Source organism: Sphaeramia orbicularis, chromosome 4, assembly GCF_902148855.1.
Source record: "Sphaeramia orbicularis chromosome 4, fSphaOr1.1, whole genome shotgun sequence".
Taxonomy (NCBI): Eukaryota; Metazoa; Chordata; class Actinopteri; order Kurtiformes; family Apogonidae; genus Sphaeramia; species Sphaeramia orbicularis.
In genome coordinates, this window is record NC_043960.1 from 10,118,316 (window position 1) to 10,135,114 (window position 16,799).

The 16,799-nt window shown below is 37.8% G+C and overlaps 1 protein-coding gene across 4 annotated transcripts in view; it reads right to left on the reverse strand.

Moving 5' to 3' along the window:
- lrp8 (low density lipoprotein receptor-related protein 8, apolipoprotein e receptor) overlaps positions 1 to 16,799 on the reverse strand; it is a 367,439-nt gene that overhangs the window by 32,708 nt on the left and 317,932 nt on the right. For all 4 annotated transcript variants that reach the window (XM_030132189.1, XM_030132188.1, XM_030132187.1 and 1 more), the window contains exons 11-13: positions 12,019 to 12,243; positions 8,667 to 8,785; positions 6,696 to 6,835 (exon numbers count right to left, since the gene is read on the reverse strand). In XM_030132189.1, coding sequence (XP_029988049.1) covers positions 6,696 to 6,835; positions 8,667 to 8,785; positions 12,019 to 12,243 — 484 coding nt within the window. The remainder of the gene's footprint in view (positions 1 to 6,695; positions 6,836 to 8,666; positions 8,786 to 12,018; positions 12,244 to 16,799) is intronic.

Here is a 16,799-nt window from a genome sequence, read left to right on the forward strand (position 1 = left end):
CTGTGGTTCTGTTTATCTTTCAAATGTTCATTGTGGTCAGTTTCAGATGCTGCAGCTGTTTCATAATTCATAGTTTGAATTCTTGTTTGTTCAGTATTAATTGTCAGCCTTGTAAACACAAGCTGGACTGACTACATATCCTGACCAAGGAAAATCAAATTCTCACTTTGTGCAGTAATCTACACCTGGCTTTTCTGCCTCTGTCCATAATAATATACATTATATAGACTAAATGTCGTCTAAAATTAACGTTTATTTGAAACATAGTATAGCAAACTATTACATGATCATAAACAAATTAATCTGAGCAAAAAAAAAGTCTCTGTTTTGAATATCTGGGTTGGCCAGAAATTTGTGATGTTAAAATGGGGTCAAGAGCCAAAAAAGGTGTGGAACCACTGCACTATATTAATGGTCATTATTGATTTTTCTGCCTCGGCTGCACTATAAAATTGCAAATGTACATTGCTTTGTTGCCTTCATGCAGTGGATTTTGGGAACCCAGAACTTCTAGATAATGTGGAGACGTGGTGGAGGACAACAAAGACCCACACCGGGTGATAAACAACACACCTAGAACATGTAAAGCGGAAATCTGGTAACATTATGGACTTTATGAACCTGTTGTAAAGCAAGAACTGGACAAGACACACATTGTTTGTAAAATCTGCGTCATAAAAATGCAGTGGTTTTGTAGTGATTTGTGTTTAAAAATGCTGCATTATTATTATAATTATTATTATTGTTAATGTTATTTTATTTGACTGTTAAGTGTACTTAAGCAGGTAATATCAGTCTGGATGACATTGTTTCTGTGCTTGTAAATGTATATTGTTATGTCTGTTTGTTATGGGAGGACCCCAGGAAGAATAGCTGATGTCCTGCATCAGCTAATGGGGATCCTAATAAATAAATACAAAAAAATGAGGTATTTTGGGAATACAATGAATCTGAGGAACAACATTAGCTGATTTCACCCTGAACTAATAATGTCTACACCACAGAGCATGGTTACAAAAAAAAAAACAAAAAACTGAAGAAGTAATGTTAATGCCTCTGGTCAGCTCAAGAGGGTTAAGAGAATTTCCCTGTGGCTCGTGTCTGTGACATATTTCATAGCAGAGGACTTATGGCATTATTAAGTTGTCGGAAATTCCAAGTTTCACCACCTGTATAAGCTCTTAACATGACACCACTTTACAGAAATAACTAGTGTTATTACTGGGCTCTAAAATCAAAGGCCAGGTAATGGAGTGTAATTTATAATGTTCATTTCAGGTGATGTGCCCTTTCTTCAAGCTGAAAACAAAACTTTTTTTTTTTTACAGCTCTACTTGTAATGCACTGTCTCCAGGATGGATTTCTATTTTGTAATGGTTACAGAATGAGGTCTCGCACAGATGCAGCTGCTTCTGGTACAGACTGTACTGATTTTGGGAAACCCTCTCTGAATATTGAGAGCTATGATTTACCCGACTGCTTGTATTAACTGATGAAAAGCAGCCATGTGTAGTACGGTAGAGAACTGAGGATGTGACGTGTATTGTTGATGTGTGAATTGTAACTTAACTGATCAGGAATCCAGTGTATATTCACACCCATGATGAGTGTGTGTACAGCATCCACATTTATTTACACAAAGCATATATATATATGTATATATATATATATATATATATATACATACACACACACACACACACACACACACACACATATGTGTATACACAACCTGGTCACAAATGTCCCAAGGTCTAATATTTAGCCTTTAGCTTTGATTTCGACATGCATTCATTGTGCCGTCATTTCAATAAGCTTATGCAATGTTCCATTTATTTCCATCATTTTTTAGACATACATTGAGAACCTGACTAGACTTGTACTGTAGGTACTAGGCATGATGGGTAATCATTTCATCTGCCTCTCTTCTCACCCTCATGCACCTATCACTCTGGAACAGGGTCAATGTGGACTCATCAGACCACATGACCTTTTTCCATTGCTTCACTGGACTGTGGACTTCATGCTCTCTATTAAACTGACAGTTGTTAAAGAAATTAGAGGCTTTTGACTGCATCAGTTAAGGTTAAATAAGTTGTTGTAGCTGAAACATATCAATCACCGGCGGAACAATCTTGATATCCAGATGGGGACTTTTTTGGCCAGGCAGTGCAAAATAAAATACAGAAATGTTTCAAAACATGAGTATTTATAGTTGACCTTGTCTGTGAAATTCATCCAAAGCTCACTAAACAGAAAAGCAACACATTTCTCTTTAATTCTATCTGTATTCCTAACTTTTCAGAAGTACATGTAATTCCTGGTACAATACGTCTGAGTTTAAAATAAAAAAAACAAAACAACTGGTGCCAGGCACAACAAACCCCGCCCCTTGTACGTATTGTTGCTTATTTTGGCATCAATCCAGCTGATGTCATCATCTCTGTGTGTGCTGATGTCAGCGTATCAATTGCGTCTATACATGTGCCAAGTTTGAAGTAAATTTAAACAAAATTTGTGTTTTTATAGACATGTGAAATTTTGTCCATTAAAAGTAAATGGGAGAAGAAAAAATATTTTAACCCTGTAAAGCCTGAACCATTAAATCATTGACAGAAAATTCCAGTTCTTTGAAAGCGGAGCCTTTATTAGTCCTTCTGAACAACCCCAATTTTTTTTTTTTCAAATATCAATTTCCATGTATGAGTTTCAATTTTATGTCAAATTTGATACATTGGGTTTCAATGTTCAAATATTATTATTTTTGAACAAACAAAAACATAACGCAAACATATCTAACAAACTGGTAATTCCTTTTCAAAATTGGCAAAGTTCTGCCTCCTTCCTCATTAATGACAATTTTGTAGTGTCACTGGAAAGGCCTCTGGTGAACAAATTCCTCCCCCCTAGTGGATTATCTGTGTATTGCATGTATCTAATTGTGTACATCAGGTTTTTCAAGTCAAAAAATGTCACACTGATCATGTAGAGGGCTTCAAATGTCATGTATCAAATATGATACGTTTGGCGTTACAGGGTTAAAAATTCATTTAAAATTTAACTTTGACCTACTTTTCCCAAAATGTAATCACATCTATTCTAGGTTACTGGCAATCTATAAACAGAATTTGGTATGAATTCAACCAATAGTTTTGCTGCTACAGACATTTGAAATTTTGCCCATTAAAAGTAAATAGGGGAAAAAAAAGATTTTAAAAATTCATAAAAAATTTTAACTTTGACCTACTGTTCCCACAATGTAATGAGATCTATTCTGGGTCACTGGCAATCTATAAACCCAGTTTGGTTTGAATTCAACCAATAGTTTTGCTACAGTGTTAACAAAAAAACAAACAAACCGAACCAAAAACAATACCCCTTGCGTCCCCTTCAGGGGACAGGGTAAAAGATCCTGTCCTTGGGGATAGGATCATTACTTTTCTTATCATCCTCATGTAGATAAATATTGCTCTGTTTTCTCATGTGAACAATGTAAGGCAGTGGCAAACCTAATCGGAACCTACCAGGCATTTTAAGTCACAAAATCAAATAAATAGACAAGAAGGTTAAATGTTTAATTCATAGTTTAAACACTACAGCAACAAAGTTCCCATTATTGGCCTGCTGGGACCAAGACAACCTGCTGCACTTGTAACAGATTTTTAATTTGGTATGTATCATAACTAGAACAGAACAAAGACCAGAGGAGCTAAGAGCTATTAATCTCCAGGGATGAACTTTCACTGGAACCTGAAGCGTTGGCATTCATCCCTTTTTTCTTTTTCTTTTTTTTTTAACACACAAACACACACACACACACACACACACACACATCCAAGCACAAACTCACACACACATACACAGTCAGCTGGACATGATGGATGTCCCCTCTTCCCTTTGCTTCTCATCATCACAGCATGTGCAGCAGAGAGAAGAATGGAGAAAGCACTTCCTACTGATCACATTTCACCTCCTGTTTGCTTCACGCTCTGCTCTCCTTTGGTTCTATCTTCTAACCTTTACACTATCTATACTTGATGGGCTCTAACTGACTGTCTCACTCATGCATCAATGAGTACACTCAAATTAGTTTAATCGATCCATATACCCCATGTCTCTACATTCATCCTAGGAAAGTGAATTCCCTCTGTCCCTGTGCTACTATACTTTTAAAAAAATCACTACCTCTCATCTCCTCTTTCACTCTGTACTTCCCCACATCTCGTTCTGCTTTTATCACACTACCTCCTCCACTGCCCTCGAAATGTATTAAGATACTTGATATTGAGCTGAATGAACACGTCTTAAATGTATATTTTATACAAAGACTTAGTTTTCAGGTTGACATTTCAAAATATCTGGCTGGTTAAAATATTCCTCTTACAGTGACAATTCATTCTATTGTAAAACGAGTTAGAGAAGTACTCTTACAATGCTAATTCTTTTTGCAATATTCAGGAGGGTTATGTAACTTTCCCCGTTATCTGTCAGCAGGATTGAGCAAAAACAAATGGAATTATTTTTGATGACACTAAAAGGATGGTATTTGGACTGAGGATGGTATCTGTCGATCCATGCATTTATATCAAAGGCTCAGAAATAACCTATGAACTCTGCAATGACTCTGAAATGCATAATACATGACAAGAAGGGCTGATAACTCCACCAGACATGAGAGTTAAGGCAAATTACTTTCCTGCATAATAAATGCAGAATTTAACACCATAACAGCAATTCCAAGGCAACAAGACCAGGATGAACAGGGTGACATTTTGTTTTCTTGCACAAAGGGTGACGAAAGCGTTGAGACCAATCAGGAGAGGATATGTGGTGGCTGTTACAAATGCATGTGTCTGCATCAGTTTTTCCAAAAGTTTTTGTTTTTGCATACAGCAATGCAACCTCAGAATTTATAATCCAAATCATTGTCAGAGGTGGCTCTAAAAATCTCCTGTTTTAACCACTGGAGTAATGTGGAGGCTATGTGGAAACATTGACTGTATTAACATGCACATCAGTATCCAGTATCATCCACCTACCTGTCCTAAATAGTGACAGTGACAGTGTCAGAATGACAGCCAGCAAAAGTGGCAATGTTTTTTATAGTCAAAATAACTTCAAAGTTAGGCAGCAGGTCCAGAAATGTCAGATTAAATATACACACTATGTTGCCAACCTTACAGACACCTGTTTACTGGGTATTTGCAGGTTTGAGAAAGCCAAATTTATGACTTTTTAAGATGTTATTCAAGGCATATTTGATCAAATGTAAGACATTACATTCACAAAAATTCCAGTACAACAGGCCTCATAGTCATTGTCTTGAACCAGTCTTAACCACAGCCACTTTTACACAGAGATCCCGGAAAAAAGGTGCGATGGTGATCCCACCTTTTTGCCACCATTGATCGATTTACCCAGCCAAGGCAAAGGAGTAACTGAGGTGAGACAGGCTGGACTTTTACACAGTGGACCTGCGTTCTGGAATCAAAGGGATGGTGACGCAGCACAGCGCATAGTGTGACGTATAACTTGTGCGTTGAAAATATCCCAAGTATAGCAGTGTTGCTAACCTCTCCAGAGTCTTTTAGCATTCTACAAATGTTAGCATGGATAGAGTCCTCCACCCAAAGTGACAACAGCTTGCAGATCTTGGCCTCTCCCCAGTTCGACATCTTTCTGGTTGCATTTGTTTACTATACATGGCCCGCGCTCATTTTTAAATCCCCCCGGTGTGGGGGTCGCACACGCAATGTATCATCAAAACGTCACACCTTGGTTAAGGAATGAGAGGTGTTCCGGAATCATGATTCCAGCTTTATCACAGCTCGGTTACTACCTCCAGAGGCGTTACAGAGCCGTGACAGAGGTGGGACCAAATGATCCCACCATTTTGTTTACACAGACGTCGTTCTGGAAAAAAGGTGAAATATTCTCCAAACAGAGGGGCTGTGTAAAAGTGGCTTACGTTTCAGTTCAGCTAACGTTACATTCCCATTGCTCCACTCCATGTTTCTGCTACTGATGTTCAAGCTGCTAAAGCTCATATCTGAACACCTCCATCCATAAATGACTGTTGGTGGCTCCACTCATTCCCATGTAATGTAGATGGAGCTAAAATGCTACACACAAATTTCTTGCAAAGATTCCAAAGCAAATATAATAATGTCATTTATTGAATGAAATTTTCAAGACCTTTGAGAGTCAGATTGAAGGATTAATGATCAATTTTAATAAATCTTCATTTAGGACAATAAAATTTAAGACTTTTCAAGGGCCTGCTGACTCCCTGTGTACAGACAGCAGTAGTGATAAGTAAGCAGGATATAAGTATTTATCGTGTCAACAGGAATTTCTAAGCATTCCATGCAAAACGGCATATCCAGGAAATGATCAAAACTGGATTAAGCCTCATAAACGGAATACTGGTGTGCATGTAAACACAGTCATTATGCAGTTGAAAGCAAAAACAGTTTGGCCTTTTGTTACCATGGTAACATCATGTATAGTAACCAGTAACGCCAAATGACTACTGGCCTTGGTGTCTGTGCTCTCTGAGTGTCCTTGTAGTTAATACGTTTGCTGTATATATCCTTTTATCACTACATTGTGTGCACATTCCTTTCTACAACCTGCACTTCAACAGAACTAACCAGGAGAGATTCTGCTGTATTTTAGTCTCAGCACAGACATACCTCGAAGACGGTGAGGGAGAACGGGTGTCCTAGGTGATTATGAGAGGAGAGCAGGACTTTGCGGTTGTCTCCATTCAGATCCACACTGGACAGCAGGTGCAGCTTCGAGTCCACCCAGTAAAGACGCCTGTTGGACAAGTCTGGGAAGACAGCGGGGGGAGAGAAAGGGAACAAAACCACGGAAGAGAGGGAAAACGAAAGGAAAAGGAAGGAGAAAGAAATAGACACAGGGAGAGAAAGAGAGAGGTCATTGCAAAAGAAAAGGCCTGGGGTGAGAGGTGTATGAATGTAATGGCCCAGTAGCTACGTGATCAATCTTCTTGGACATGACGTCTGAGGCCCAGCGCTGAGAAAACACAGATGTGATTGTAATATTGCCGGTTGACTTCTTTGCTGGGGGGAAATATATGTGCCCTTGAGCAAATTGATTAGTCTTGGTAGGCTTACTTTAAAGGGAAACTTCAGTGTTTTTTTTCAATACCAATTCAGTCGTCTTTAACACTTTAGATCTAGAACAGGTTGCCTTGGTAAGCGCTGCAATGGTTAGTTTGAAGTCCACATATTCAATTAAACTTGAGAACAGAGGACATAAAAAGTAGTTTAGAAGCCCAGCGAAACACTTTTACTGTGATACACATAGTGGAAAAGATAAAAATGACTATATGCTGAATGTAAAACACTTACATGATACAACCATCGAGTTTGAGTTTTACTTAAAAAAATTAAATATTAGATTTACATTAAGGATTGTCATCTTTTGGATAGGGTGGGATTGTGGGAGGGACAAAAAAAACAAATGAAAGAATGTAAATCCTTTTAGTCACATTGCACTGTCATATCTGTGACGTGACTTCCAATAAAAAAAGTTAAAAACTCGAAAAGCACTTGGAGAGTGCAGACCTCTGCCCCCCCCCGATCACCACCAAAATGTGATCATTTGTTCCTCGTGCCAATATCAACATTTCCTGATGATTCCATCCAAATCGGTCCATAACTTTTGGAGTTATCTTGCTAACAGACAGATGAACCCCCCCCCCCCCCCCCCGATGCCCTAATTATCACCAAAATTTAATCATTTGTATTTGTTCCTTGTACCAGTATCATCATTTCCTGAAAGTTTCATGACAATCTGTCCATAACTTTTTGAGTTATCTTGCACACAGACAGACAAACAAACAGACAAACCCTGATGAAAATCTAACTGTAAAAAAAAAAAAAAAAAAAAAATTTAAAAAGTATAATTATATGTCACCGGTCTGTCTAAACCACAAATATATCTGATTTGTCCTTATCAAAGGTAACAAACAAACTGTAATTGTCATACACGGACGCATTTCTCAATCAGTTGTTCAGTATGACATCATCGAACAAGAAAAAAAAAAAAATCCATCTATTTCTTTAAGAGCAATATGGAGCAATACGGGCCAAGACTCTCATTCTCCTTACTCTAAAAAATAATTTGTTTTCATACAGATGTAGCGACACCTCAATTTCACTGAGTGTGGCGACGCTATACCTCTCTCTCTCCTCAGGCAAGGGCAGCTCAGAGAAATTGGCTTGTGCCGTGGTGGGAGTTGAAAGAGATGATGGGAGGTATTGACGGCACAGAGCGTCTGGCTTATTAATTTGGAGGCGCGTATTCGCTGGCTTGATTGATGAGAGCCAGACACAAACTGAGCTATAACAATAAGAGCTACTCCGGGGTTGTAGCACCTCTAGACTGTTTTCTACTCTCCAATCTTGCTGTTTGTCTCCTTGTGTTTCTCTCCCTTATTCTGCCTCTCACTTTGGATTGGATTTACTGAAACTTTTTTTTTTCCTCCTCCAAAAGGAATATCAACATTATAACTTTGTTTATGAAACTCTTTTCAGAGCTGATTGATTTTCCTGTCCCTGTGTTATATTGTTTTCTCTGCCACATTCAATGAGCCTCACATGTTTACAGATAGTCCACCTGCTCCAGGTTCTTACCTAAGGTGATTCCATTGGGCCATTCGATGTGGTCTGACACCAAAACCTGTCGGTCTACTCCATTCATCCCAGCCTTCTCAATCTTGGCTTGACCTCCCCAGTCTGACCAGTACATGAACCTATGGAGATATAGTCGAAAAAGTTAAATACCCACACAAACGAAAGGAGTGTGAAAGAAAGCAGCTCATTTGTCTGCATATCGTGAAAGGGTTTTAATGTGCAATCTCACAGCCAATTTTCAAAAAAGAATCAACCCCTTTTCTATCACAGTGTCCCCATCTGACTCTATCTTTAAGAAATTTTATCTGCAAAATTGATGTACTTTACTGCAGAAACAGGATTTGAAGGCATGAAGCACTTACTATGCGAAACAGCAGCTACTGGAGACATGGACTCGTTATCAATGCGAGTATCTGTGGCTTTGAACCTTAAATTATGAGGACATGCATCTATTCATGCAATCACTTGTGAGGACTCAGTTTCCTTCTTTGGACAAAATGCAGGTCACTAAACCTTCTCTTTCTTGTAGTTGCTGTTTTTCCTTCTCTGTTCTCTTTTTCTATTGGTTTATCCACTTATTTTCTGGTGTTGTTCATTCTTGATGTTTGGTTTTAGACTCCAAATTGCCCTGTGTTTGTCTATGTCATCTGCTATTCTTTTCTTTCTCCTCTGTCCTCTAACTCCAGCCGGTCAAGGTAGATGGCCGTCTACCTATAGTCCAATTCTATCTGAGGTTTTTCCTTCTGTAAAAGACATTTTTCCTTCCAACCGTTCCTGGAGGATTTCCTCTCTAGTCTTTTTAAGGCCTTAAGCTGAATTTGTGAAGTGCTTTGACATAATCTGGTATTATAATTGGTGCTATATGAAAGAATTATTATTGTACAGGGTGGGGAAGCAAAATTTACAATGAACATTTAGTTGTTTTTTCTCAGCGGGCACTACGTCAATTGTTTTGAAAGCAAACATATATTGATGTCATAATCATACCTAACACTATTATCCATACCTTTTCAGAAACTTTTGCCCATATGAGTAATCAGGAAAGCAAACGTCAAAGAGTGTGTGATTTGCTGAATGCACTCGTCACACCAAAGGAGATTTCAAAAATAGTTGGAGTGTCCATAAAGACTGTTTATAATGGAAAGAAGAGAATGACGATGAGCAAAACTATTACGAGAAAGTCTGGAAGATACCATTAAAGAAGAATGGGAGAAGTTGTCACCCGAATATTTGAGGAACACTTGCACAAGTTTCAGGAAGCGTGTGAAGGCAGTTATTGAGAAAGAAGGAGGACACATAGAATAAAAACATTTTCTATTATGTAAATTTTCTTGCGGCAAATAAATTCTCATGACTTTCAATAAACTAATTGGTCATACACTGTCTTTCAATCCCTGCCTCAAAATATTGTAAATTTTGCTTCCCCACCCTGTAAAGGTTGGGTTACGTCTCACCTGGAAATGTTTTAGGAAATAAATATAAGGCCCAATTCCCACCTCTTGTTTCTAGCTGTAGTTTTGGAGTGCATGATACTATGGAGTGGCAATTCTGAGTGCATTGAGACACAGGGTGAAATCTTTATAAAGGAGTATAAATATTATACAATCCTACTATACACATTGTTTGTCATTATCAACTATTATAATGACAAATCTGACAAAATATGCAAGTCAAAGTAAGACTGATTACGATGGTTGTATTGTACTGTATTCTATACATTGGCTGTTTCATTCAAATAAATACAGTCATGGAAAAAATTATGAGACCACCCTTGTTTTCTTCAATTTCTTGTTCATTTTAATGCCTGGTACAACTAAAGGTACATTTGTTTGGACAAATATAATGATAACAACAAAAATCGCTCATAAGAGTTTAATTTCAGAGCTGATATCTAGCCATTTTCCATGATTTTCTTGATAATAACCAAAATCACTTCAGTTCCTACATCAATATCTATGGCATTGTACTGCCAAAAACAGTGCTTTTAGGCATTCCATGTTTTATTTTCTGTCTGTTTTAGTCACATGATATATACAGGAGTTAGTACTTGATTGCGTAACCATTGTTTTTGATGACTTTTGACATTCTAATAACTTTTCCCGCGACTGTATATACCTTGCACTGATAGCATATATATCTGTAATTTAGTAACAAGAAGAAGTGTTTATTCTTACTGTCTGCGATCAAATGAGCATTTATTCCTCTTTGTGTCATTTGCCCGTACAGAACTGGGTAAAAGGGCATTTGTCTACTCTGCTCCTTGCACATGGAATAAGTTGCTAAAAGACCGTAAACTGACTGAATTGATCTCCTTGAATGCTTTTAAATCCAAACTCAAAATGCTAGAGAATAACTTAGTGACTTGCACTTGTTTTTCATAGTTTGACTTATCCTGTAAATTATTGTATGTTGTAACTGTGTGTTGTAATTGTGTGTTGTATTTCATGCTGCCCCTTGGCCAGGACTCCCTTGGAAAAGAGGTTTTTAATCTCAATGGGATCTTTTTTTCCTGGTTAAATAAAGGTTAAATAAATAAATAAATAAATAAAAATATGTGGGCAAGAGCACACATTTGGTGCTGATTTTCCAAGCTTTGTAATCCAAATGTAGAAATATATATAATGTCACCTATATTAACCTCCTGACACCCAGGAAATGTCAGCAAAGTATAAGCTTTTTTTTGCTTTTTATTAAATAAGTGCCTATATTGGAAACATCATGATGCAACAGTTTTTTTCAGATGCAGTTTTTAAAATTTTTATGGAACGTCCTTTGTGGTGGACAGTTTACATTTCTTTTTTTTTGTATAAAGCTGTGAAACTCTTGTCCACAAATGTGGACAGAAAACCCATAGCTGGGTCTTAGGAGGTTAAAGTAACATATTCCATTACATGTGATAAGTTTTGCAGGACCTCTTCTGTTCTGCTGGTAACTGTTTGGAGTCTGAATCTGAAAATGCTCCATTTGCAAGGTTAGATGACCACCAACTCTGGATCCCCTAAATTAAATCAGAGTACACAAAATGCATTGGTATGACCAAAGGGTGAACTGGGATGGGGCCTCAGTCACTGTAATGTCCCCTAAATACATGTGTATGACCGTGAGAAATCTATTAATGCCAGGCATAATTTGCATGCATTTCATGCTAGTCCAGCTTTGTAGAGTTGTGAAAAGAGTCCTTTAGGCGACTTGAGACATCCAAGAAGAAAAAGAATTGGAATAGAATGGAATTTGAGTGGCAGAGTATTAGAATAGTTATTGTGTAAAAGAAACTTTTTTAGTTTTAGCCCTTTGTCAACCGTTCTGCCCATCAGTATAAAACTCCCTGTACTCTCCTAATTCTTCCACTCACCCGTGGTGTGGATCCACTGCGATGGCCCGTGGCTCAGTCAGCTCAGTGGCTATCAAAACTTTTCTCTTCCTGCCGTCTCCCGTGGCGACAGAGATGGTCTTGTTGCCCGAATCAGTCCAGTAGATGTTCTTGTGGACCCAGTCGACTGCGAGGCCCTCGGGGGAGTGGAGGGAGTCAATGAGCGTCACTTGCTGTGAGGAGTCAGTGGCCTTGTTGATGTAAGCACTGGTAGGCAGGAGAAAAGAGGTGTGTTAGTCAGTGTGACGGAGGTCCCCCATGCTGAATCGAAATGAGGAAACGCAATAATTTGTAGATGCGCACACAGGAGACTAAAGGATAAAGTTGCTGGGTTCATTTTCATCTACTCTCACTTTTCATTCTAATGAAAGTGTGAGTGTGTTCTCAGAGGGCGGGGATTCCTTTAGATGCCTATCTGCAGATTGATACCTCCTGCTGGTGGGGAATAGGTATTCCTTTTGGTAAATAATGCTAACACCTTTATAGCAGCCCTGACACTACCTCCAAACAGAACCACCTAGAAAGAATGAGTCTGTCTTTCTCTATCAGCAGTTTACAAAACAACTTACCTCTCTTTGTTTTGTCACTTTCTCCTCTCTTTCTGGTCTCCATAGTCCCTTTCCATCTCCCTCTCCCTTCTTCTTGCCCCCCTGCCTTCCTCCTTCCATTCCTTTACCAAAAGTATCTAGTCTTTAGTCCTGACACATTATTCTCACGGTTAAAAAGGGGCTGTAAAAGAAGGCTATGCAAAACAACCTTGTTAAAAGGTTGGAAAACCAAATGCCTCAATTCATACCTGATTGTCACACGTTAGTAAAGTGTGCAGGAATAAAGAACAGTACAGATGGGAGGAGTGTTTTCATTAAAAAAAAAAAAAAAAAAAAAAAAAAAGAAGGCTGGCGTGGTAGCTGGAGACAGAGGGGTGGGGTAAAGATGGATTAGTCAGGGCTGGGAAGCAGATTGTGTTGTTAATTGGCTGTGTTACCTCTTGACGCTGCCTTGTGATAGATAATCCAAGGTTTGTCTCTCGTGTGGGTTTATAACATGAATGCAACACCTGTCTTTCACATTTGGTGAAAATTGGCACGAGGGGCTGAACAAAAATGGAGGGAAAGTGGATGTGAATGTGCCCTTATGCTTCTGGTTTAACATTATTTAGTTAAAACTGTGGATACAAAATAAGAGAGAAGATTACAATCTAATACAAAAATAAGATGAATGTTAAAGGTGGGGTAGGAGATCTTGGAAAAACAGTTCGAGCAAGCTACATTTTGAAAATACATTATTCAAAAGTCGAAACCCCTTTCTTCAGACATCCCCCGAAGCCACGCCTCCAGAGTACTGGCATGCGTAATGCTTATTCTCGAGGGTTCATGAGTGCCACATAGCATCAATTCACCCTGGCTCCTGCTCCGGCTCCAGCCCTGGATCCATGTGTACGTCATTCAGTCTCCTCCAACACCCCCCTGTTTGTCAGCAGAACAGCCCCAGTTCACACCTATCTGGCTAATGTTACATTCCCTAGTGATTTACGTTGGTGACAAAACAGTTTGCCAGTGAACTTTCCATCCTAATATAACTAATAAAGCCAAACTGTGGCTCTGGCTTCGTTTCCGGTACAAGTGCTCCAAGCCTCTAAGAACGTGTGATTCATGCCCGAAGAGGGGTATGCACAGGGGGGACAACACAAATGGCAGTTGAGTTTGATAGACATATCATCATTCAATCATTTTGATGATTGGATGGTGTTTTTTCAGTCCTGTCCATTCCACAGGTGACTAAATATTTGTATTTTTGTGTTAGAGCAGTGTTTTTCAACCTTGGGGTTGGGACCTTACGTGGGGTCACCTGGAATTAAAATGAGGTCGCCTGAAATTTCTAGTAATTAATCAAAATAAAAACTTACTAATAAAAAATATATGGTGAGTTGAGAGAGACAATCACAATACATAAAAGACATGACAAACTCTGAGGCTGAAACTGAAACACTGTGGTACTGTTTATCTGTCAAATGTTTATAGTGGTCAGTTTCAGATGCTGCAGCTCTTTCATAATTCATAGTTTGAGTTATTGTTTGTTCAGTATTAGTTGTCAGCCTTGTAAATCCAAGCTGGACTGACTGTACATATCCTGACCAAGGAACATAAAATTTTCACTTTGTGCAGTAATCTACACCTGGTTTTTCTGCCTCTGTCCATAATAATATACATTATATAGACTAAATGTCGCCTAAAATTAACGTTTATTTGTAACATAGTATGGCAAACTATTACATGATCAAAAACAAATTAGTTTTAGCAAAAAAAAAAAAAAAAGTCTCAGTTTTGAATGTCTGGGGTCGCCAGAAATTTGTGATGTTAAAATGGGGTCATGAGCCAAAAAAGGTTGGGAACCACTGAATTACGGCATTTAATTAATTGGTTGCAATCAGGGTGTGAAGGGGATTTTAAGCAATATAGTAAAAAATGCTCCAGAAAAACATCTCCTACCCCACCTTTAAACTTTCCAAAGTTGTACATTGAACAAACATTTTTAGGTTTAGTATTTCACCACAAATAAGCACCTGAAATAGTTCATGTGATCTAAATTAGCGGAAAAAACCCTGATTTTATGGGATTTCAGTTTTACATGTGTTAAAATTGTACATTTGTGACACTACCTGTCCAATGTAATACTAGTCTGAGGAGAAATCTCATTAAAGCAGGGTTTATTTAGCCAATTTAGATGGCGCATACTATTTAAGATGTCTATTTTTGATGAAATACTTTCAAATAGTCCAGAATGAACAGGTTTGAGTGCAGGCTATAGCGACAAAAAAGACAGAGACAGAATGCAACACGTGTCTTTCACATTTGGTGAAAATTTGCATGAGAGGCTGAGCAAAAATGAGGGCAAAGTGGATGTGAATGTGCCCTTATGCTTCTGGTTTAACATTATTTAGTTAAAACTGTGGATACAAAATAAGAGAGAGGATTACAATCTAATACAAAACTAAAAACTTTCCAAAGTTATACATTGAAGAAACATTTTTAGGTTTAGTATTTCACCAGAAATAGGCACCTTGAATAGTACATGTGATCTAAATTAGCGGACTAAACCCTGATTTTATGGGATTTCACTTTTACATGTGTTAAAATTGTACATTTGTGACACTACCTGTCCAATGTAATACTAGTCTGAGGAGAAATCTCATTAAAACAGGGTTTATTGAGCCAATTTAGATGACGCATACTATTTAAGATGTCTCTATTTTTGATGAAATACTTTCAAATAGTCCAGAATGAACAGGTTTGCGGGAAGAATTGAGCGCAGGCTATAGCGAGGAAAAAGACAGAGACAGATGAGTCCAAGAACACTGAGCAGATTGTGTCTTTAATTGGCTATATTATTGTTTGCAACAGACGTCTTCATCATGGGGAAAACTTAACAAGCCATCGACCCGTAGCATGCTAATCGCTGTGAATTAACACAGAAAACCACACCGTCACAGTGTGGGACTGTGAGGTGGAATCATTGTTCCACAACTGCATGACTGGTTTCATTTGATTAAAATCCTCCTTATGGGAGGAAAAACTACTTCACTGCAAAGTAAGATGCTTGGACATGAAGGAAACATGCAAAAAATACCCAGAAAATACTAAAAAATTCTAATCACAGATTTCAGCAGCAAGTAAACTAGGGTTTTTAAAGGCTGATGAAGTTTCAAAAAAGACTGTGGATTTAAAAACTGACCTGAAGTCAGGGTGTGAACTGCAGGGGAGCCAGTAGGAGCTTGGTTTTTCTTAATGAGCTTCCCTGAAAACATGACTGGTCAAATATTGGCGAGGCAATATACTGTTTTTATCATGCACTGGAATTTTCAGTATCTTCATCGTGATTTATACGTGACTCTACCTAATAAGACTAATAGAAAATAAAGTAGAATAAGGTTCTCTGTGAATCTTATAGCAGACAAAAAACAAAAATCAGATGCTTCTCAGCTTCTACCACAGACTTGAGGCATAAATGAAATATACTAATGCAAAAAGATAATACTAGTAATAAATAAAACCTAAATATTTTCCTTCTGAAATCCATTATAAAATTTAATTTACCAGGTTTAGAATGATATTTTTTGGAGTTTACGTTCACATTTAAAATAGCTGTTAAAAAGTTGACAGCAATGCAAAGGTTATATTAGTGTGATGAGGTAATAAAAACAGTTAGTGTACTTATTGCATTTTAACTGTGTACTAGTAATCTATACTTTAGGAGTAACTTTCCTGATGCTGAAACACACTAACAATCAAGAAGTAACCAACAGTCTGTGGATTTTTGAATGAAAATTTACCTTAAACTCCATCATTATTTTCAGTATTAAAAAAGACATATTCGACAGTTATTGCTTGTATAGTTAAAATGTCTGATAATCTACTTGGAAAAACAAAAAACCCCTGCATTTTAAAGGATCATCTTCATGATCATTAGGTTTTTCCATAACTGTAGCAACATTATCATGTGATAAAACCCACAAAATGTCCCATAACAGCTCAATTATCTTTCAGCATCTTCATTGTGATTCATACATGACTCTTCCTAGTAAGACTACACTGTAAGACCGGATAAATTGAGTTTACTTAAAAAATTTAAGCAAACCGGCTGCCTTAAAAAATTCAAGTAATGAGTAACGAAAACTTGAGTGTATTAAACCCAAATGCTTGATTTGAATGGAATTGCTATTTTAAGTACAACACACTAAATGCCAAGTTGATTTAACTTAAAAT